General features: G+C 42.4%; 1 protein-coding gene across 5 annotated transcripts in view; it reads right to left on the reverse strand.

The window, feature by feature from the left end:
* The window catches only part of FRY (FRY microtubule binding protein), a 323296-nt gene that overhangs the window by 54578 nt on the left and 244305 nt on the right, over window positions 1-24413 (reverse strand). For all 5 annotated transcript variants that reach the window (XM_024755579.1, XM_024755578.1, XM_024755577.1 and 2 more), the window contains 10 exons: window positions 21283-21539; window positions 20682-20828; window positions 19089-19257; window positions 18036-18126; window positions 12667-12749; window positions 7568-7718; window positions 6908-7011; window positions 5951-6136; window positions 3615-3813; window positions 2082-2203 (listed from right to left, as the gene is read on the reverse strand). In XM_024755579.1, coding sequence (XP_024611347.1) covers window positions 2082-2203; window positions 3615-3813; window positions 5951-6136; window positions 6908-7011; window positions 7568-7718; window positions 12667-12749; window positions 18036-18126; window positions 19089-19257; window positions 20682-20828; window positions 21283-21539 — 1509 coding nt within the window. The remainder of the gene's footprint in view (window positions 1-2081; window positions 2204-3614; window positions 3814-5950; window positions 6137-6907; window positions 7012-7567; window positions 7719-12666; window positions 12750-18035; window positions 18127-19088; window positions 19258-20681; window positions 20829-21282; window positions 21540-24413) is intronic.

The following is a 24413-nucleotide window of genomic DNA, read 5'->3' on the forward strand; positions in this document are numbered from 1 at the left end:
AAAGCGTCCTGGAAAATGGACTTAGACACATTCAGGGCAGTAAATACAGGATTAAACCCATATGAATGGATGTTTCAAGATAGTTTTTTACATCTTTATTTTGCTTTTCAAAACATATTTTTCTACGTAAGCCATTTAATATATGGGGGTTAGGTCCCCTGGCAATGAACAAAAGCTTACTGAAATCATACTGCTGGAACTGTACTAGTAGGATGGCAGAATCCTCCCCTGTCCCACCACCACTAAGACGATGTCCTTTGGGAAAAGCTATTTCATGGGTGGCAGAGAAAAGAAAAAGGTTTCCTTTACTCCCTGTTACACACTGATTGTACATTTCCCAGCCTTCCTGGAAATCAGGCGTGACCTCGTGCCTGAGTTCTGGCCAGTGGAACGTAGGAAGAAGCACCGGACGTCACATGCAAAGCTAGCATGTAAACTCCTCCCGAGCAATCCTCCACACACTCTCTTCCTTCACCTGCCCCACGGACACAGAGGGCTGAGACCTCCGAGCCTAGGGGATGACAGGGCCACAGGGCAGAGGGTCCCTGAAGCACCAGGTGGAAGGCTGTCTCCCAAATGTCCACATAGAACTGTTATGTGGTCCAGAAACGGCCTCTTGTGTCAGGTCTCTGAGCTTTGGGGGTTATTTGTTATAGCAGCTATGCTACCCTGACTAATACAAGTGTTTCCAGGAACACATCTTATTGTGCTGGATTGGAAACAGGCAGAAAGTAGCAATGTACAAGGAAACTGAGGTGGGTAAAAGTGTCTCGTGCAAGATGTGAAAAGACATACAATATTCTAAGCAGCCTGAAATACCGTCTGAGAATATGCTATATAAGGTACTCATACGTTTTCTCATTTTTAGTATCTTCACACAATCAAGAGTGTTCCACAAATGAAGAGTTCACATCATAAATTTCTTCCTTTAGGCTATTAAGTGACGTTTAAGTGGGGGAAATACCAATAAAAGCAGTCTTAATATTTCAAAGAAATTCCAAAGGGGAAACTCAAAACAAGAAATGGCAATCCTATTCCTAGAACAACTTTCCCATTTCAGTTTAACAGTATTTTTTGGTTTTCAGTAAGTATCCTCTGATAATGGAAAGAGATGTGGCGAATCTGGAATGTTTCAAACTGTGAGATGTGCTAATTAACAGAGCAGCCGGGAGAGGTGGTGAGCCCTATCTACTGTGGCCAGCCTGCTGTGTGAAAAAAGGCAGGGATAGCTGCTGTAGCGTGCTGAGGAACCAAATTTAAATTTCACACACACATCAGCCCAGGCCAAGCTGAATCTGAATGGAATGCAGCTAAGGGCTTAAATGTTGTGATGGTACTACTGTCTAAATTAGACTCAGACTGTGTTCAGAATGTTGAGTGGTCACTGGCACAGGACTTGCCAGCAAATACTTTTTTTTTTTTTTTTTTTTTTGCGGTACGTGGGCCTCTCACTGCCGTGGCCTCCCCCGCCGCGGAGCACAGGCTCCGGACGCGCAGGCCCAGCGGCCATGGCTCACGGGCCCAGCCGCTCCGCGGCATGTGGGATCCTCCCAGACCAGGGCACGAACCTGCGTCCCCTGCATCGGCAGGCGGACTCGCAACCACTGCGCCACCAGGGAAGCCCCCAGCAAATACTTTTAAAGCCGAAAACATTTTATCACAAAATTCTTTTTTTAAAAAAAAACAGTTTGCAAGGCTGACAGTTTTCACAGTTGAGTCTGACAGTCAGTGACTACGACTTCTCTCTCATGGCCTTCTTTAAATAAAATTAATATAGGCACAGTTTAATTCTAGTAAGGTAAATGAAGCAAGGAGAACAGAGACATTGGGGAAATTATTTGATGGAGCATAATGCAAGTATCAGTATATGTGACATTAACTATCACTGAGGCACATCTGAAAAAGCTTCAATATCCTCTACGACTATTCCTTTGCTATTGCTTCCGAATGCAGGATTTTACACACACACACACACACACACACACACACAAATACATACACAGTGTGTGATTATATGGGGAGAATGAGCTCCATTATAGAAAAATGCTGAAAGTGGGATTTGGAGAAACAGGATGAAGTACCTGATTTGGAATCTCTAAACACGGATACAACATGACGTAGAAAATTAGTGAGCTGTTCAGCACTCTTTGAATTCTGATTTTTGGGTGTGATGTCCTCATGGCACCAAAGTGGACCATATGCCCTTCAACAAAACACACAAAATGTCAAAAATGTAACTATCGTTTTGCATTTTTAAAACCATATACACAGTTCTAACTCCAAAGGTACCACATACATTTAAAAAATTTTTACATATTAATTTGGTGGTAAATTTCAGTCTTCTAAAGCGTAAGAGCATACTCAAAACAGAACTAGCGAATTGATGGAGACACACTTTTTCTTATGTTTTACCCACAAAATTAAAACCTCTCAATTCACCAGGACAGTGTTTATTTAGCACATAGTAGGCGCTATGTGTTTGTTAAACAAAATGATATAATATGTTAAATATAGATTTAGACACAGACTCAATTTCTATGTCTTAGGATCTGCAGAGATAATGCTTGTATCAGGATCACATCATTAGGTTGCCAAATACTGTAGCACCAACTTGAAGATACAACCTCTGTTGTCTATTTGGTTTTCTACAGTAAGAATGGGACGGATCCAGGGGTGAGAATTTTAGAGAACACCCTTCCCAACACTGACAGCAGTGAGTGGTGACAGTATCTTTCTTCTCCACAAAGCGGTCAGGTCTCTGAGGTACCCAGTATGGAGGCACCACCAGCCCCTCCCTGAGCTTCCTGTACGTTAAATTCTAGAGTTGAGTGCACACAATACTCTAAGCCATTAATCGAAAAAAAAATGCTCTCTCTTCACTTTTTGCTTTACTTGATGCATTAATTGAATAAAGAAAAATCATGTGAGATACTAGATAACAAATATTTATATAGACTAGACTTCCAGGACTTAACTCACTGCGGAAGGTCAGCATGCCCCAGGTCACAGGTAAGCATGCGTTTATACAAATACTGGACCTCAGGGGACTAGAGATTTGGAAGCCTTCCAAGTTAAATTGTTCCTTAGAAGAGCCAGAAGACCTGCAAAAAACAGGATCGCTCGCAGTTTTTCTCGATTTTGATTTATTATTAGTTTGATCGCTTTCCTATCATGCATCCTTACTGTTTCTAGTTTCTGAATTCCATTTAGAAATGACTCCTTGGACTACAGGAGCAGACAGCTGTCCTCTCTGCAGCTGCCACTGGGTTGACCGTGGCTAATATCTTTGCTTTCCAGAGTGATGTTCTTTGCCAAGTCTCAACTCCCAGATCCTGGCAGCTCCAATAGATGGTGAAAGTCACGCTCGCCTCTGGGAGCTACTTCTCCCGCCTCCACCTACTGCAGGGTCTTTATGCACAAAATCGCCTTGCCTCTCAACTGTGACAATGCCTACCAGTGTCTGCCTTGTACACAGACTCCAGCAGACACAATTTAGAAGAAAGAAGACTTTGCTAGAACTCCAGGCTTGCTTTTCTATCTGTGGTTTTAAAGTGATGTCCCTTTTCCAAAAGACTGACCTGAAAACAGCAGCCCATCTCCTGACCCCTCATTACCTGGTGGTCAGAAACTCAATGAGCTTGTTTGCCTTCTCGTCTGTTTCAGCAGCTGCGTCCACATCTTCAACCTCTTGGGTCATCTGCGGGAGGTTCCCACTGCTGTCTCCCAGACTGATACTGGAGGAGGTGGAACTGGAGCTCAGCCCCGAGTCTGGCACCGGGGAGGACTGGTCCTCTCTCAGGAAGTCAAAGCCACCTGGCAGAAGACAAGGTCAAGGTGGAACTTGCAGGCCGGGCACTTAATGAGGTCAGGAGGTGCGCATAAAGAAGTGTGTAGTTATTTAATTTTGGGGGGGAAAAACGCTTCATTTTGGCTATGGCTATGATTAAATAAGACTGACACTCTTTCCCTGCTTACGGATTAATTGCACTGCTGTGTAAATGAGAGTGCATTTGGTAACAGAGGGCGATCTGCTATTTTCTACTCTGGTGTTTTAATTGACGCTTTCTACAAAAGAAGCGTGTGTGTGTGTCTGCGTGTGCATTCTCACACACGTGCACAGGCTGATGAATAGTTCCTCTAAGCATGTGCACCTAACTGTGCTGTTAGTAAATTATTCTTGGGTAATAGACAACTTAAATATGTGAAATGATACCATTTTTGACGATATCAACACTAACCAGCGATAAGTAGATTATACATAATGTTTTGAGTAAATGTACCCAGAATTGTGAATACTGTGTGTATATTAATATATTTTAATAAAATATGTCTCAAGGTAGGCAAAATAAATATGGTATAAGTAGCATTCTACATCTCTGGGTAGGTTGTGGGTTTGAAAATGTATACACACGACCATTCCTTTTCTCCTACTTAATAATTATAAAAAGTACATAGTTCTGGTGTGTCTGACAGATATATTAAGTTATGAGTAAGAAGCCCTGGGTCTGAGTATTATCTCTGCCATTTAATGTGTAATCTCAGGGAGTCATGTAACTTCCCTGTACCCCAGTTGCCTATTACAATAAGATGAAGACAATTTTTATCACATAGGTTTTTAGTATGGATTTGAAAGCAACTGTAGTTGAAACTGGGTGTTCAATAAATATTTAACAAATGTTTATAAAAAGAAGACACTTCTCAAAGTTTTGGTACACCTAGTCCATGAGTACTATATAGAGCTTCAATCATCTTACAAGGTCTTGCCTACGGTATATCGTGTTCGCTTTGGTTTTGTAAATCCCCACTCTAAACCATTTTATGCCACATCAGTGGTATAGTGAATACAAAACTGACGCATTCAGAGATTACAATTTTCTCATTCTAAGGCCATGTGCTTAACGGAATACATCCCTACCTTGGGGAGCTAGAACAGCCAGTCTTCAGAATCTTTTACTTAAGCATCGCCTACAGTAAAGAGAGTTTTGTGTCTCTGAGAGGCTATTGATGGATTACTTTCAATTAGGTGTAGCTTGGTTCAAAATAAAGAGCTTAAACTGAGATCAGTAAGTCCTTACATATCAGAGTTAGTGACTTCAGATTTGTTTTCCAGAGAAATATGCAACGTCTGTCAGAAGACAGGACAGGGCCCAGGACAGGAGTGCATAAAAGGTCCTTCCTTTTCAAGGTAATGAGAGAAGTACGTGGTGACTTATGAAATGCCAGCCCATATCCAGTGCCAATGCGATGTACAAAATAACGAGGTAAAGAAAAGTAGCCCCAGAACTCTGTCAGTTCATCACCATTTTAAGATATTTTAAAATGTTCTGGTTCTCAATGAGAACCGCTGGTCAACCCTTTTGGGAGAGTTTTCATGAGTAGCTTGGACACAACGGGGTCATTTCTTTGAGTCGGCTAATGCTTTCTGTCCTCATTTCTAAGAAGAAATTTTTGGTTTCAAAACAGCAATGATTTTTAATAGACTTCCACTAACGGTGCCTTCCAGAAAAAAGTCAGTCATTTAATAGATTCCTTCAAGGGAACTAGAAGGTACACAGTGAAACATCTGGCACCTTGGTGACGCCTGCTCTTGAGGTGATGGAGATGGTCACTTTTTTCTGCATCTTCCTCCACGGGTGTTCTAGACTCATGCCCTTGGTCAATGGACATTTTAATTTTCAGTGTACCAACAGGAACATATTTAATGAAAACAGCAATCATCATAACAATGTAGAAAGTATATTGGAAAATATTTACTAATGAAGAAAGATTCTGAGAGGTAAGTTCACATCAAGTGAAATGGTGCATACTTATAGTCCTGTCATTTACCACTTAGAAAGCTGGGGGGTGGGTAATAGCACCCGAGAAGTTAATGTGGGCTCCAGTGACACCTCGAGTTATCCTCATACTTGCGACTCTGTCTCAGGTTCCCGGCCACTCCTTCTTTTGTTACCTGTGTAGAGATACTCGGGTTGGTAAGCTGGCTGCACTGTTAGAGTCTTGGCTTCACCCATCTCTCGAGTCTGCAGGAGTACGGAAGCAATTGCATGGAAATTGCTGTTGCAAGAGAGGGCGATCAAGAGGTGAAGAAGCAACTTTTTGCTGTGTTCAAAGACTTCAGGCCGGTAATGGTCCAAACCTGGAAGAAAACGGTGGAATCTCTTAGCATAAACAAATCTTCAGCTCGTTTAGATTCCAGGGATAGTAAAGATTCCAAGATACCCAGGAGGAACATGTTAAAAGAATGTTTAGTTTTCTTTGTTATTGTTTGTGTTACCGACGTAAAGAAGTTGGTCCTAGGCAAAATAAAATGTTTTATTCCTTAAATCAAATGTTCTCATAAAGCACTGATAGACGGGCTTTTCTTGACCTCTCCATAGCATCTGACATGCTTAGCATTCCTCTTTCCTGAGATGTTCTCTCCCCTGGATCTCCCTGTTACTGAAAGATTCTAATTTTCTCTCTCTCTCTCTCTAACTGAACTTTTGAGTCTCCCTGCCTGGCTGGTTCCTCTTCCCATTTTTTTGCTCTACAACTTGAGTATTTTAAAATCTCAGTGCTTGGCCCTCCACACTCTACATTCTTTCTCTCTGTGCATCGACTGTGTCTCATGGCTTAAAATGTATCACGTCGAACCAAAGACCCACAAAGAGGCCCAACCTGTTTTGGATATCTTTATAGAAATAGCACTGGCAAGGTACTGCTCTACATTGTAGTGATAGTACAATTTTAAACAATGACTGATCAACTAGAATTTTAGAGATGTCACAGAAAGACAGTGAAAAACGGAAGGACTAGATATTTTGGAAATGAGGAAAAGCAGGATGTCCATGTAAAAGGAAAGCTCTATGGGTGACTTCCGTAGGTTTTGGACCCTATTGGCTAGAATTCCTCTTGGTTCCAGTCTTACCTAAGAAGACAGCATGGAGTAGCAATGGGAGATGAAGAGCCCAGTCTTCTCTTACACTGTGATCCACCACCATCTCAGTCATAAAAATGACAGCAATATTGCACCTAATCAATGAAATGATGAAATTAATGCAACTTCTGAAGAGGATGAAAACACACTGATAGATCATTAGGTCACAATTACATCCAACTTGTAAACCTTGTTGAAGAATTATGTAAGGCCCTTATTCCAGGGAAATGGAGTTTAACTTCTGACACAGCACAGAGCTCTATGAGAAGAAGAAACTTCAGTTGAGCTAATTCACATAATGGGGATTCTACTAGTTACTAGGCAATAAGAGCTGAGGAATGAAGAGAAACAGAAGACAAGGGCTCTCTCTTCAAGCTGCTCACAATCTAAAAAGCATAACGGAACAAATACCCATACCAAGGTGACATCAAGGAAAAATTCAGAGGGCTACAAGGCAGCTTTGCACCCTGGTTAATGGCTGACCAGACTCTGCCAATATGCTGATAGCTGCAGATCAGGTCAGCAGGTTCCCTCTGATTTCAAAGGTCATTTCATTTGATGGGACCTGGAATACCTTTCCCTCTTTTCATAGGAAGAAAAGTCCATTCAAAGTTAAGTGATCATTTCCTTCTACCTGTACATGCTACTCACCTATGGAGCGGCCCCCGGGGAGTGATGGTCTCTGGAAGGTAGTCCACCAGGGGGGCCCAGCATCCTCCAGTACAAGGCATGGGTAAGGGCTGTGGCTGTTTGGTCTCTGTAATAGTCAACAGCCAGCCAGTATAGGGAGAAATTGGGTCATCTACAGAGTGAGAAACACAAGCGTGCTTTAGTGTCAGGGAGAGGAGGCTTTTATTTTCCCTACTTGACTTTTTAGAAACTTACAAATTCATGCTTGTAAAAATAACTCTCTAACCATTCCATTTGGTGAGCATGAAATTATATGATCAAATGGGTTGGAATTACTTGATTAAGTTTCTTTCATTCCTTTGTTTCTTGGATATCTAATTTATGGTGATTCATTATAGAGTGATTAAAAATATGAAAATATAGATACACAAAAAGAAAAACATTACATCACGTGAATTCCCATCACTGTGACAACTCGCTCTTTCTCTGATCTCCTCCATCTCAGTAAAATGCGATTCCTTATTTCCAGTTTGCTCAGGACAGGAGCCTTGGAGTCCTCCCTGACTTCTCCCTTACACCTCATATCCAACTTCTAATCATGATGATATGATGGTGGTGACAGTAATAATTAAAATAACAACGTTTGAACTAGCATAGTGAGTGCTTACTTTATGCCAGGTACTGGTCTATGCATCTCACATATTAATAACCCAATGACGGGCACCTATTATCCCTATTTTATCAAGGGGACGCTAAGGTTAAGTAATTTGTTACCATCCACATTACTCAGTGAGCTCTACCTCATCACAAATCTAGGATACGACCACCTCCATCACTACTATCCTAGGCTAAGCTCCCACCGTCTCTCCCTGCTTCCCTCCTTGCCCCTCTATAGTCTGTTCTCTGCAGAGCAGGCAGAGTCCTCCTTTTAAAACAGAAGTTCATTCAGAGTCCCTTCCTCTCCTTACCACTGGCCAGTAGTTCCCCTTAACACTCAAAACGAAATCCAGCAGCCCCATCAGGGCCTTTGAGGCCTGACAAGATCTTTCTCCTGTTTCTTGGCTTATCACCTTCTGCTGTCCCCTGTGCTCACTGCACGCCAGTCACCCTGGCTCTCTTGCTGTTCTGTGACCGTGCCAGGCGCCGTCCACCTACCGTCCACCCCCCAGCTGCAGTGTTCTTCCCCAGATGGCCGCATGGCTCACTCCTTTACTTCATGCAAGTCTCTGCCCAAGTACCACTTTATCGCAGAGGATTTCTGTGACCACTCCATTTAAAATCCACCCCATCCCCAATCACTTTCTCTCCCTCTCTCTGCTTCAGTTCCCCTGCGGCACCGATTCCCCAGCGCTGACGGCTTCCCCCTCCTCTGCCTCTAACACAAGCTCCCTGAGAGCGGGACTTTCTCTATTTTGCTCCTAGTACACAGAGCAGTATCTGGCACGTCGTAGGAGATCAGTACATATATATTTTGAATGAATTAATGAACTTCCTCAACAAAATATTTTTAAAGTAAGCACAGCAACAAATTTCATGGAGTTATTTTTTATACTGCTCTCAACCCAGGCCAGTGGCATTCAAGACAAGCCACTGCACTTGGGGCCACGTGATATGATCAACGCATACGGCTTCAGACAAGCTGGCTTAATCCTGGGATAGACTTTAGTGTATGAAGAGGAAGGATGTTTTTATAACATCGTTAGGCAGTTTCTCCAAAATATAGTTTTTTTTGTTTGTTTGTTTTGCGGTACGCAGGCCTCTCACTGCTGTGGCCTCTCCCGTTGTGGAGCACAGGCTCCGGACGCGCAGGCTCAGCGGCCATGGCTCACGGGCCCAGCCGCTCCGCGGCATGTGGGATCCTCCCAGACCGGGGCACGAACCCGTGTTCCCCGCATCGGCAGGCGGACTCTCAACCACTGCGCCACCAGGGAAGCCCTTGGTTGCGCTTTTGAAGGTAGTGAGAGGTAGCTGATTCAATGCCACTGGTCCAGTGCAGGACGCTGGCCTTAACAGTTAGCAGAGCTGATGGAGGGGATGCCCTCCTATGGCGAAAACTGAGGCTCCAAAACCCACACAGGGACTAGAACCAAGCACAGCCCACTTCTCCTGGGATGTGAGCTGAGGGAGTCTCCAGGGGTTAAGACCAGGAGTCACCTCAGAAAGTGACTCCTGACTCTTTCTAACACACAAGCAAATGAGCAACTAGAAACCCGTCACTCTGTGCCATGAATGTGCCACATTTTTAGCCCAGAAAAGATTTTAAGCAGGTATAATAGTCACTCAGCTTAGTCCACTCGGTAAACTACCTACCGCGTGCCTCACTCTCGGCAAACTACCTCCTTGAATAGCTGTCCAGGTGAGTTAGTTGCAAAATGCACTTCTAAACAATTAGTTACTCTACACAACTAGAACGGGGAGCAGAAATGGGAGAACACCGAAGAATTAAAAAAAAAACACCAAACTTGTGAGATTTCTGTTAGGAAAGGACATGCTGTTTTTCGTTTCTGATGTTCTCAGATATATATCCAGTCAGCAAAAATGTGCTGCGAGGGATGAAGCTGACCTAAAACTGATTTTCTACAGTTAGGCCTAAACTGCTAGGACTCAGCTGCTATCCATCTTAACTAGCTGTATCCTTATTGTGGGGTTACAGACATTAGCATATGGCCTTGGAAAATAATCCAGATATGTTAAGTAGTTCTGAAAAAAAAAAAAAAAAAAGCTTACATAACGCTGGTAGAAAACTGCTTTATAGACCGGGTCTAAATCAGTTTGCTTGTCCATTTTACTCAAGGTGGTATGGTTTTTTAATAAAAAATACACTTAGGAGGTACACATCATCCTTATTTTTGGGTAACCCAGACCATGAAGCCCTGGGCCACGAGGTCTCTCCTGATCCCTTCTCACTCTTCTCACCCTTGCTGATACCCTCAGGAATTCAGGGAGGAAGTAACTGCCCTTAACATATACCAGACGCCTGGCCATAAGGTTTTGGAATTGAGCCTGCTAACCTTTGCTTCTCTCGTGGCATACTCTATCCATCATCGGGTAGCTGGAACCAAACATGCATCTGGGAGGACCCAGTTACCAAAGTCCTGAGGGTATGCGTGCCTTATTAGACACACTGCTTCATCCAAGACAGTCAAAGTCAAGTTCTAGTACTTGAATGCCTGGGAAAGGATCTTAGCATATAGTTTATGTACTTTCTGTTATGAGGATCTGTTTGAGAAGCTTGATTCCATTTTCTCTTTCAATGAGGAATTGAAGATTTGAGCTCTCAGCACCCAAACTACTTTTCTGTGAACTCCAATTTCCCTAGCTAATATTAGTAACCTTGTGAAGAATATTACTGACACCTGACTCAATTAAATTCAAGTTCTGTACCCAAAATTTCCCATTAAAATGCTGTTTATGCTGGTATGACAAATTTATAAACATTTCTGGGTAAAACAGAGGCCATAATGATAATACTAGACTACTCTTTATACCTTATCTGCATTCACAGTAGTCTTTCCTGCCCTTTATAAACACTTCTATTACTTTTTCTTTTTGTCCCTAAAGTCAGTGATCTGAGTTTATATAACGACACAACTATTAGCTTACTTTGTTATAATTATCCCCTGAAATTCACCATTTTAAAATTCATAAGGAATATGAAGTTTTAATACCAGAGGGCTCTGAAGATGTATTTTCAAAATGATTGTTACTGTGTTACGGCGTTTTCTACCGAATTCTGGGTCCCGTACCCAGAACAAAGAGATACACTTTGAAGGAGTCAACTGGCCAAAGTGCGACAATATCCCTAATGTAAAATCCACAGTCACAGAGTGCTTTGCTTTGTTATATCATGCCCGTCACATTCTGGGGGAGTCAGGATTTGACTGCCTAACCTTTTCATGATTCAGTTTTTCTGTCCTCAAATTCTGTGTCACCAAATATTGCATAGCGATGACTTTTCTTGAACCAACAACTCCATTCCTCCAGTACTGCTCTCCTCACCTATAAACTCTGGTCCTGCCTAGATTCAACTGTTTGGTGTCTGGATGGCAGAGCCCCTTGATGGGGCACAGAAAGGAGGGAAAATGCAAATAGCTTTTTTGTTTTTCCCCCCCAATCTCATACTGACCTTTCTAGAAAAAGGTTTTATAGGGACATAGTTAAAACGTAACCCAAGTATGGCAGTATATATGGATTTTAGACATTCCTCCAATTGGTATTTTGAATGGCGGAGAATTGCCTATCTATATCTGCATTAAGGAGTAAAGTAAGGGCAACTGAAATGTGGTGTCATTAGAACTGCTAAGCTCTTACCCCACTCTGCACATTTCCCATAAGAACAAAACAACTCAAAACAACCACTACAAAGGCCCAGTGCACTGACTTACAAAATGAACCTAACTCATGACATATCATATTACGATTTCCACCAAAATAGACAAATAAGTTCTACCAGATAGTTTACCGATTTCCTTAGCATACCTAAATGTCTCTGGGAGTGTTCTTTGGTTCCAGAATTTCTGTAACTTATGAACAAGTAATACCCATCACCTTCTGAGTATCTACACAACCTGTCCAGGGCTTAAACAAAATTAATGAATGCATTGACCTTTTTGGTTTTTCCAATGTCCCAAGGTACAATGAAATTTCTGTGATAATTTTATCTCCCAGTCTGGCAAGGTTTTCACTTGGCCACTGAGACTGTGCCGTTGAGATATTCAATGTGAAAACAAATCTATCCTGGGTGAGCTGACTCACAAGGCTTAAAGGTTAAATCCACTCCCAAGACAGGTCAATAAATTGAATGGAAACCTTTGTTTTCTCATGAGACCATTTCTTACTAGCCTTTCCCCAACTGCATTACCAAGGAAAAGGGCCAAGAATACAAAAATATGTCTTTAGGTAGTAGCTTGAAGTTTTAACAGCTTTGATTCATGCACTGCTTGGCTTCTTTTTACTTTTAAGAGGCTGACTTGCCCATCTACATAGTTGGATTCAGTAGTTACTTAATACTTATGGGCCCCTTTTCAGTGGTTAGAACAAGACTAATCAAAATACTCATTTTCTATTCTCCAACCCTTTGCCTTCCATCTGACCCCCCGCCCCAGCCTGTTGGTACTTACTTTTATCCTCGTCGTACGATCCTCCAGAGCTATTGCTGTATCTCGACTCCAGGCGGGTATGGGCTCTAATGACGTTACTGAACCTTCAAATACAAGAACCGTCGTGAGATACTGACATGTGGGTTTGTGCTGTGACACAGAAAAACATACTATTTTGGGGCAGTTAGTTCTCATGATCCTTTTCCTAAAAGAATACTGTAAAAAGTGGTGGCGCAGTGGTTGAGAGTCCGCCTGCCGATGCAGGGGACACGGGTTCGTGCCCCGGTCCGGGAAGATCCCACATGCCGCGGAGCGGCTGGGCCCGTGAGCCATGGCCACTGAGCCTGTTGCTCCGCAATGGGAGAGGCCGCGGCAGTGAGAGGCCCACGTACCGCAAAAAAAAAAAAAAAAAAGTGTACACCAAACATTCCTTTTGTCCTTGAGAGGGCCAGTGGTCACTCTTGCTCAGGAGCACAAGTTCAAACCTTGAAAAGAAACATTTCAAGACTAATATTTGAGTTAAACTAGAAAATTATAACATTTGTTTGGAAATAAAATGGGCATCATACTGAATAACATGAATCCTTTACTCACATGGTAACCTGGCATATGGAAGGTGTTCAAGAAATAATTACTGAATGATTGAATAAGTGAAAGGAGACAGAATTGGAAATAGTTGGAAACAAAAATAGTTTCATAACAAATTTTGGACTTAACCAGCTTTAAAGTTTTCCTTAAAGTGTTTTTAGGAAAAGGTGCTAGTTGAGGCATGATATAACCAGAGGGACTCTTTCTGTCTGGTCTCTCTTGTGGCTTAAGAAATAATCAAAAGAGAAAAAAAGGTTGAAGTATAATAACTTCACATACATTAACTCATTTAATCTCACTCACTCAACTTTGAGATAAGCATCATTTACTTTGCAAATGAGGAAACAGGCCGAGTGAGGCTAAGCAACTTGTCCAGTGTCAGGCCGAGGAAGGTGGCAGTACAGGGATGCTTTTATTGCCGTGTTGCCTCCAAGAAGGGGGGGACGCGATCTCAGGCTGAGCTCTCGCTCACTAGCTTGGTGACCCTGAGCAAGTCCTTTACCTCCTTGGGGACCCTGTTTCCACACCTGCCAAAAAGGAATGATAATAACACCTCACCATTTATTTCACCCAATCTTTTGTTGGGACTGCTGTGGGAATCAAAAGAAATGATGTGAGAATTTCCAAAACTCCAAGTCGCCATCCAACTATAAGGTATTAATTATTATACCTCTACCTTGGATTTCTAGAATGCCTTTTTAGGGCACCAAAAACTTACAAATCAATAGCATTTTTACCATCTAAAGAGCTATAAGGTCAGGCAAGGGTGTGGATGAGGGTAAGTGTGGGTGAAACGGTACGTCTATATTTACTTTACATAAAATGATACAAAGTGGGTTTTGTCTACATTATCGACTGGGTGTTCCATCCTAACTGATAGCAGATCAACACTCTATTTCCCTCTGGAACACTAGAAAATACACAGCTATAGCTGTCCTCATCAATGTATGGAGAAACAGTGATATTTCAGGAAAATGTACTGGATGTACCATTAGATGCTACCTCGTCCCAGGGTATAACCTCAGAACACTGCAGTGATGATTTGAATTTTCTGAATATAGAAATGTATTGAGTATAAAGCCTGTGGTTTTATTCACTCTGTAGATATTTGCAGCAGCTTTTTTTTTTTTTTTTGGTCCTGACAAGCCACCTTTCTCCCAGTAACTTTGTATTTCAAACATTCTTCATTCTCTTATCTTTTGGGCTATTAATTTGTGAATCCATAAAACAGAAGATGGAGGACATCTGCTTAGTTTCATATAAATCAGGCCACGTAATTGTCTAACTGGTACTTATGAAATTGGAAAAGTGACAAACCTATTACCTTCTGAAGAAGTTCTACAATCATATTTATGCTGATAAATGCAAAGATATAAACAGCATATGCAGAGCCCAGACATCATTCAACAGGGAATAAAAACAGGGTGATGAAAGAATTCCACATCTGGAGATTTCCACAGGACAGAGAGCTTTGCAGGCTTCCTAGCTCTTCAAGAATTGTGATATACGTCGGTTTTACAATCGTGCTTGGGAAGGCCAGGCAGGGAAGAATTATAGAAAGGATGTCAATTCTTCTCTTTTCCTTTTGAGATAGATCTAAAGGATTGCTAGGAGGCGTTTATGATGCCAAGATGAAGGGGAGGAGCAAGCCCCTTCCAGACTATTCTCCTTATTCTAGAGAAGGTTGAAACCACAGAGCAGGGAAGTGTACACTTGGCAAAAAGAAAAGGTAAAAAACTGATTCCCAAGACTAAAATCTGCTGTGTTCATTTGCTTTCCTGGGTTGAAGAAAATAATTTTGGGTCTAGGTCCTAGAGGAATTTCAAGGACTAAGTAGACTGAACAGTCTTTTAATATAAAGGTACATGTCTTAGAAATGTTATCATAAAAATAGCTCTGCTAAGAGAAAACGAGAAGCACAAAGTGTTTCCCTAAATTTTCTCTTGCTGATTTTGCTCAAATTAATTCTTACACAACTTTCTGTGGGTTACTAATCTCTACCCCTGTATCAACACAGATCACCAGAAACTTACATAGCTGAAGTTTATTGCTTTTAGTTCCTTATGAACAATCCTTTCATGGCTTTTATCAATGGTTGATGTATTAAAAATACTTAAACGGTTTGTTTCTGCATATTTTACCAACTGTTATTTTAATTAAAAATATGTGTTCACTTTATTGTTTCATTTTAAAAACTAGATGATAAATACTTCTTAGAGCTTAGGAACACTTATTTAGTAGCTTCCGATGAATTGCTTTTGCTTGTTTACTTTTTGATGTACTGAAAGTTACAAAATTTGCTCTATTTTTCTTTTCTTACTTTGACTATTGAGGAACTCAATGTTAGGTTAATATTAACTTTTAGTAGTTCTCTTTAGGACTTTTGACATAACTATCTTACTTTCCTTTTAGCTTGACTCATTCTTTTACCCTGGTTTAACTATAAGTTATCTAAACTTTATGTCAGTAGGTATGGTATTATTAAATATTTCTGAATTATATCTAAGAACGATTAACTAGTTGTAAAGGACATGGCATCAGGGCTGCCGCTTTGCACAACTCCATGGTGCCCCCTGGAGCCCAACAATGCATTCTGGTGACTGGTACCCCCAGGAATTGTGTCACACAGCAGCCAGGTCATTGGTATTTGTGACCAAGATTATCTCTGTAGGCTCTTTGTCTAGAAGGATGTAAAGAACAGAGTAAACAACTGTCTTGTGTAATGGGGTTAGTAAGAGGGAGGGAGAAAGGGGGGCTGGAGGGTGTTTGGATAGCTTATCCACCTCTGGGGCTGTGATGTTTCTCCAATTTTCATTCACATACTGAATAAACATTTTAAGAAATGATTACTATGTGCAGCATAGTAAGGTAATCACTGAGGATAGAAATATGTATAAGAGCTACACAATCTGTTTTCTAAGAATGAAAATCTAGTGGTTGAGACACAAGTATGCTTACAAGTATCTATACATCAGCATGACAGGGAGGAAGGCGGTAAGCAGATTGCAGAGAATAAGGATACTTTAGGCTGAGGGCACAGTCTACCTTCAAAGAAAAGACAGACTATATTAGAGAAATAGCATAGGTGGAATATAGGGTCAATGGAATGATAGTATCCTTTGTGATAGAACATTCATATAGGTGTGATCATATATATAAATATGACCAGTTAACCTACCTATAGGTAGATAAACAGATATAGTCAGTATGAAATAACAGATGTGCACACATATGTAAAAATGTGGGTAGCATCAGGCTTTGTAATGGCCAACAGAGATGTGGTGATAGAGCAGGAAAGCAAGAGATAAACAAGAAAGCCTAGTACAGATATTCTCTGGCTTCTTCATTTTAAAGGCTACCACTAAAAATTTAGGCAGGACACTCAGAACTCTGGTCCTAAAGGGGCCTTTGTAACGAGATGTTAATGTATGGAAATGTATCACCTTTCTACCCTTAATACAATTAAGATGAAAACTTCAGACTACACATTAAATGATAAGAATGTTACACTCCCACCAGAAAGTAGAAATATCTTTAGAGAATTTTTTTTTTTTTTTTTTACCATGAGGGAGTTTTCCAAAGAAGGTACTGGCAAATATAGATGAAAAAGTAACACGTTAATTAATAATCTTGTACTGTCATTGATGCATAGAGTATGAAAATTATCCATTTCTGAGCAAGAAAGGCCTTTATTAGAGAACTGTAAAGGAAAAGGTCTATAAATCATGACCTACTGAGTTAGAGCATTTGATCTGAAGGCAAGCTCACAGGATAAGCATCTGCCTAAAGGCAGTGCAGGCCAGTAATCAGCGTGTCGAGGAATCTGATAAATGCCTCAATTAGAGAAAGAACTTTCAGAACTCCAGCCCCATGTCAGGTAATCCTCCACCTGTAGCCCCTGATGTATTCTCGTGTACAGGGTGAAATCCTGAGGATGGTCACGAAGCATCTAGGGGCTTTTTAGGCTAAATGAATTATCTTCATTATTTGATCCACTAAATTTTCTCCAGTATGAATTTGTGAATATCTCATCCTTGTTATTAATTTCTTAAGTGAAAGGGCTCCCCATTATTTTTCACTAGAAAATACTCAACCTAAGGAGTTTTCAACACCATGAGGATCATTCTCATTTTAATTTTCAAATTTCAGTCCTGTTATCTCTCTTGGTTTGTCTCTCTGCTCTTCACAACCAACTGCAGGAAATGGTGATCTAGATTTTGCTTATTTATGGGTAGCTCCTAGACAACGTGGAGGCAGAAATACGAACAAGAGAAACATTACCATCAAAGAGCTAACAGGAAGGGGATTGAGACTTCTTTTAGACAGTGTTCTTGGTTAACCCAGATGTGACAGAGTACAGGTAAAAGAACAATGGTGACGTTTCACAGAATTCACCCCGAGATAACTACTCTGTCTCTAAGAAATTACTCAAGACCCAGATTTGAACATTTCACGTGGAAATTCCCTCTATCTCCAGATGGTCTGTGCCCACTAGCAGAACAACTTGTGGCTTTTCTTAAGCCCTGGGGTAAGTAGGCTTCAGCCACCAGAACAACACCTCTCTTAATCTTTCTCTCCTCTCGCATTGCTCAGCAGGAAATTGTTATCTTTAGGGATATACAGAGTGGAGTCTGAAAGTCAATCTGTGTTTCTAAAAAACAAAGAAGGATGCGTGCGTGCGTGCGTGCGTGTGTGCGTGTGTGTGTGTGTAAAATTTACGAAGCCCCACAAATTTTGCTAATGCTTTGTATAGACAATTGCTGAAAGTTAAGCTGGATGTTAAACCAAATTTGTGCACCAACCTCTCATCAGATTCTTTCAATATCTTGCTTTCCTCAGCGTCTGGGAAACCGTCCTGGCCAGCAACCACTGTGTTGCTGCTGGAGGTGGTTCCTGTAGATGGGATTAAAGAGCAACACTTAGAAAGAAATACCTGCGCTGGGGTCAAGCTCAAGTCTCAAGTAATTCCAGGAAAGGATTTCCTGTAAAATCTGTTTGTGAGATTCCTTACATCTTCTGCAGAATCTCAGACATTCTAAACAACCTTCCAAGCCTGCCCCACTGCAATGGAGAATCCCAGACATCTGCTACGGTCAGACCAAATTCCTCAACTCTCTCATAAAGCGAGGCTACAACATTCTTGAATCCCTTTCTTCCTGGCTGCTTAGGTAACAGGCTTATTTATAGTGGCCAGCCCTGCTGTTAGCTCCTTTAGCATTTCTGGGTCCAGGAGTTAATAAATGAACGTTAGTGAAGCATTTCCAAGTTCCTAGAGCTTCTGATCCCTAGGCCACTGCTTCTTTGCAAGAATACTGCTCTGGCAGCAGGACGCGAACACACGGAGGGCAGAAGAGACCAGAGGAGGAGAGAGGTTTGAAGGTAGTTACAGTGTTAGGTGAATTGAAAGGAAGAAAGCATCAAGGAATTTGAGGAGGGTGGTATATATTTCATAAAACGATGCTCAGAGACCAATTTATCGAAAGTGATAACACTGGTCAGGGGGCATTTTAGTAAACCCTGGGAGAATATTAGCCAAGAGAATTCCATCGATACGAGAAGGAAGGTCCAGAAATGAGATACCTAAATGACTAGTGTCCACTCTAAGCTCAGCCCAAAGCAAGAAGCTCTGCGCATATGAGTCCCTGGCTCCCGACTATTGGTTATTCTTACAGAATCATTTCATTAATCAGACAAGGCCCTAAGAGTCTCAGCTACCCTTAAGCCATCTTTTAAATGAGTGCATATGTAGGAATAAGAGAAAGTAACAAACACACACTCATATCCTTTCAATGCTCTACATAAAGGTAAATCCAGAGCTCCACGACAAGGTGTCTACCCAGCTGCCTGTCCCCTACCGGAGGCTGCTGCCGAGGCCTTGCTGCTGGCCGCGAAGCGGTAAAAGGGCGGGTTGTCACAGTGCTGGACGATGGGGTTCACCGGCTCCGTCTGCTGTAGCTCAAACAGAAGCTCCTCCATGGTTTGAATGGTGTTATTACGGCACAAGTATATGGCCACCTTTTTAATCTGAGATGAAAAACAGAACACGAAGGATGTTTTCCAGAGCACGCCCGCAAGAATGTTAGGCTGTCGACAGCGGAGATGGTAACCCATTCATTTTGTTGACCACTTCATCCCCCCAGAAGCGCTCACCCTTATGGAGCCTCCTCCTCTCCCAGGAGGAGTCAAGTGTCTGGGTTAAAACTCACCTCCTTTCACATGCACATCTGATAGGAGTGTGTGGTTAAAGGTCTTACCTTCCCTCATGGCTGAGTTTACAGGAGTTACTTTGGGGATAACTTGTGGGCTAAACATGATTCTATCTAAACTAAAAACTTGCCATGTAAGGTCTTACCTTGAGAAAGTATTTTATTTATACAGAATCATGGGGGGAAAACTGCTAGCTGTTTCTGTTAAAAAAAAAAAAAAAAAAACCAAAAACTCAGTCTCCTGCTACCCAAGAAACAAATGAGTCTGAGCTGTTTGCATAGCTTTAAGTTGTAAAAATAACCCTGGACTAAAGCTCTGCGTCACCATAGCCCCCAAACCTGAGGCACGGAATCTGCTGTAATGCGGCTGATGTGGCCCAGAACAGCAGGCAGGCACAAAATCTCTCAGAAAAGCAACCAGCACACAGATGCCAACTGAGTCAGGGTTTTTTTTTTTTTTTTTTTTAGGTACGCGGGCCTCTCACTGCTGTGGCCTCTCCCGTTGCGGAGCACAGGCTCCGGACGCGCAGGCTCAGCGGCCACGGCTCACGGGCCCAGCGGCTCCGCAACATGTGGGATCTTCCTGGACCGGGGCACGAACCCGCGCCCCCTGCATCGGCAGGCGGACTCTCAACCACTGCGCCACCAGGGAAGCCCCTGAGTCAGGGTTTTAAACATGTTTTTGTCGACATGGTTTTAAACATGTTTTTGTAAACATGGTTTTGTTGATCACCTCATCTTTAAATACAAACACTAAATGGTGGGAATCTCAGTAGGATTTCTCTTTGCTTCTGTCTCTCTCTTACCACCTGCCTTTGAAGAGACAAACTGGGAGATTCTCCATTTTTATTGTTTTAAGAGCATCAGGATGTAAACATGAAACACTTTATTAGCAAAAATATAATGTGTCACCTAGTTTCTCTTACATAACGGGTGGGTCTAATGTTTCTAGAATACAGATTTAGATAATTGTTAGAAAAATGTCTACACCTAAATTCATAGGTTTCCGTGTCCAAAGTCTTAGAAAGGGGATGACAGAGGTGTCACTAGGACACTAGTCCGCATCTCAGAGGGGCAGAAGGGAACTTTTATGTAATATCTAGAAAGCTCACAGGAGATTAGCGTGACGGATGAAATCTGACATCTCTATTCTACTTGGAGCAAAGAGCACATTCCGACTTGCAAACCGCTGATGGAACCACCGGCAGAATAATGAGCACTGAACGTCAGAGGGGCACTCACATAGGGCAGGAGAAGCGTGTCACTGCTAACCCCGCACAGGCTGATCAGGAACTGCAAGGTGATCCTCAGGTTGTTGCTCCATTTCTCGTTGTTGGCTAAAGCATTCCAGGCATTTTCCATTTCTGGTCCAGGAACTTCATCTCCATACTGTAACCAACAAAATAAAAACCGGCTCGGGAGACACACAGAAAAAACGTGAGGACGCAAAATGTCTGATTAATAGTCATTTTAAGGGTCACGGTCATCTCCAAATCATAAGAAGGGGGGAATGGAAATGGCCATTCATCAGAAAGATGCCTTTTTAGGAATTTATAATGCACGATATTTATTCATATGATTTTTCAAATGTTAGGATGACGATGATGATGATTAGGACCACGATTAAAATTGTGGTAAAATGAACAGAAAGTTTCCCATCTTAACCATTTTTACGTGTACAGTTCAGTGGCATGAAGCACGTTTACACTGTTATGAAACCGCCACCACCAACCCCACCCTATTTTTGCGACTTTTAATGGTAGATGACATTTCCCCCAGGTGTAATCCCGGGTTTCCTGGCATGTGGGAGCACAGGATGGAGGCATGATTCCTCGGAGTTTACCTTGGCTGTCATGTACATGAGGTTATTCAGCACCAGGGACGTAGCTTCCGGGGAGCCCCAGCCATTGCCTTTCAGCCCCTGAGAAGCCGTCCCCTCTCCTTCCCGGTCCTTGACGTCGTCCTCTGGGCTGCTGGGACTCGAGCCTGGGAGGAGCAGCCTGCTGTCCACCAGCTCGATGTTGTGCAGCCAGGGCAGCAGGTAGGTGAGCATGATCTGACGCCCGTTCGGGTGCGTCGTGGGAAACCGCTGGCTGACCTCTATAGAGGGAAGGGCAGTGACTGAGAGCCGTGTCATCTCATCAAACTAAACCGAAAGATGAACAGCAACTGACAGATCCAACAGAGCCCTCCATTTACACAGCATCTTCATTTACAGCAGCTCCCCAAGGCCATACAATCTTACAACTGAGGCTTGTCCTCAAGCCCCTCACTTCTCAGCAGGTGCTCCGTGGAGGAAAGTGAGAGCACAGCGGGGAGAGCACAGGCTTGGTGGGATGGGATGGAAGACCTCCTGGATTCAGATCGACTGCTAGTGGAAGAGGTACGTTAGGGTGGACAAAACAGGGGACTGGGAATCAGAAGGACATGTGACCAGATCCCATTTCCTCAACCTATTAGCTGCATGAGACTCTGGGATAGTTCTTTAACCTCTCTGTTCCTCAGTTTCCTCATCTGTAAAATGGGGCCCATCAGGTCCTGCCTTGGGCAACTGTGAGGATTAAGAGATACCATCATGATGTGTATTATATACTCAGCACAGCGCCTGTCATCCAGTAGGCTCTTAATAAACAGCAGTTACGATTATTATAACAATGACTGACCTTTCAACTATGCCTATATTTTACAAAGTGCCTTGAATGAAGCATTAGCTGTTAAAAAGTGAAATGCAAACTTCCAGGAAGAACAAACCCAGTGTGTGGACTCATGTCCGTGGTGTCTACTTGAGAACTGCCAACTATGTGGCAAGTGTGCTTTCAATGCCACGCTTTGTTTTATGAAATAAGGAGTCAAAAGGGTAAAACTATATGACCAGCCCGGTCATCTCACCACTACTTCCTCTGATAGCATTTTTACATTGTTTCACTGCCAGCAGCATTTAATTTTACAATCCGAATAAGCTTTCTATAGAAATAAAAGCACAGCTTTATGTACATGCTGCAAGTTCTAAGTCATCTCCTATTTCTAATATTTATGGAAGAAACTGTTTTATCCTAAGGGAAGTTCGAAAGCTTGGCCTGATGCATTTGCTATCATCCGGCGAGGCATGTAATCTCATTTCGAGGGCTCATGCCTGCTACACAATAGAACCACGTGGATGCCAGGAATTATACCGAGATAATCCACTGCATCCCCAGGAGCTTTAATTGATTTGGCCCTTTTCCTGAAATTAAAATGACAATTTTTTACTTTGAAGAATAAGAATATACTTAATTCTGTGCACAACCAGACATGTTATGCTGTTACGTTTCACACAGGTCAAAATTTTATTGGGACTTTGGAGAGAAATAAACCTTTCCAATCAGAGGGACAACTGCTTTAAGAATACCTGTCGTCTTTCAACAGCGGTGTAAAAATCTACGTAGCAATAAGCACCTTCTATCATATTACTCATTTATGTAAAATAAATTTGTATTTATAGCTTTATATTTATAGAATTTATAAATCATTTGCTTATTTATGTTTATTTTATCTTGTCTGTCAGACATAAGGTCCAAGGGGGCGGGGATGTCTGTCTGTGGTATCCCAGGCACCTAGATCAGGGCCTGGATTTTTAGAGATGTTTTAAAGGGAAAAGAGAAAAAAAAATGCCATGGCACACGAACAACCCCTCATTCACCTCTTTAGAAACAAATTAAATAAACTGTGAGACAATGTCTGTGGGATCCCGTATACATTTGCTGGCTTTTGGGAGAGACCTGAACAACTGGCCTGGCTATGTACAAGGAATTAAGTCATTTGAAATTACAGGCAGTAAAAATCTCACCACAGGGTTTTTAATGGTAAAGGCAGTATAAACAAAAGCGAGGAATCTATTAAAACCTCATTTTTCCATGTTATTTTTAACAACTTATTCCTCATAAATCAAAATAGCCAAAAGGTCAGTTCTTGACAGAAAATTTAGCTTGAACTTGCAACTCATTACATGAGCTTCTTTTCTTATTAAATTTGCTGGACGGTTTATCTTCTCTCTGCCCAGTTGTCAGTCTCTCCCTCTTTACGGGCTTCTCCCTCTCAGCCAAGAAACAAGCTCGAGTCTCGCTCATCCTCTGACTCTGCATCCTACTATAGCCCCATCCTCTCTTTTTCTGCTTCTTTTTAGCCAAGCCCCTGAGATCTGGCTTCTGCCGCTACTTCTCCATGGAAACTACCGACAGCTACCAATGAATTGTGCAATCCATAGGGTAATCTTTAGACCTTATCTCCTGGGATCTATAGGAATGTGGACTGCTCCAATCCGTCTCCCTAAGTCCTGTCTTCTCTAGGTCTCCATAAAACACACCTTCTAGGTGCTCTCCTTCTATAAACATGCCTCCCTTCCCTCTCTGCTCCCTCGCCCTTCCTTGGCCTGGTCCTTAGAAGTTGGGGGTCCAGGTTCTTTCTTTCACTCTGTACGCTCTCCATTCAGGACCTCATTCATCCCCATGGTTCTGACCCTTCTGGTCTTCCGTGAGTCACTACCGCTGGCCTTCCCTTGACCCTGGCCTGTCTACACTCAGGATGTCCAACAGACGCCTACACTCAATAGCCCAAACAGAGCTCATGATCTCTGCCTTGGCCTGACCCTCCTCTTCTCCCCCAGTCGGCTCTCCAGGTGGGGTTATCACCACCCATTTCCCAGATATGGCACTAGGCACTCCCTTCTGTGCACTCCGCCCAGTAGCTCTTGACTCTGGTCTCTCCCCTCTGCTCTCACTGGGCTGTCCGAGTTCAGGTCCGCTTCATTTCCTCCTTGGACTACTGTCATCATTTCTCAACTGGTCTCTTCTCTCTAGATTGGATGTTCTCTAATCCATTCACCACACTGCAGTCAGTCTTTCTAAAATGCACTCTGATCTCGTCCCCTCTCTTCTTGCTTGAAACTGATGAGTGGCTTTCAAAATCCAAGCAGCTCGCTTGGATGCCCTTCCTGTT

The sequence above is a fragment of the Neophocaena asiaeorientalis genome, unplaced genomic scaffold, assembly GCF_003031525.2.
Source record: "Neophocaena asiaeorientalis asiaeorientalis breed wild unplaced genomic scaffold, Neophocaena_asiaeorientalis_V1.1 scaffold59, whole genome shotgun sequence".
NCBI classification, from domain to species: domain Eukaryota; kingdom Metazoa; phylum Chordata; class Mammalia; order Artiodactyla; family Phocoenidae; genus Neophocaena; species Neophocaena asiaeorientalis.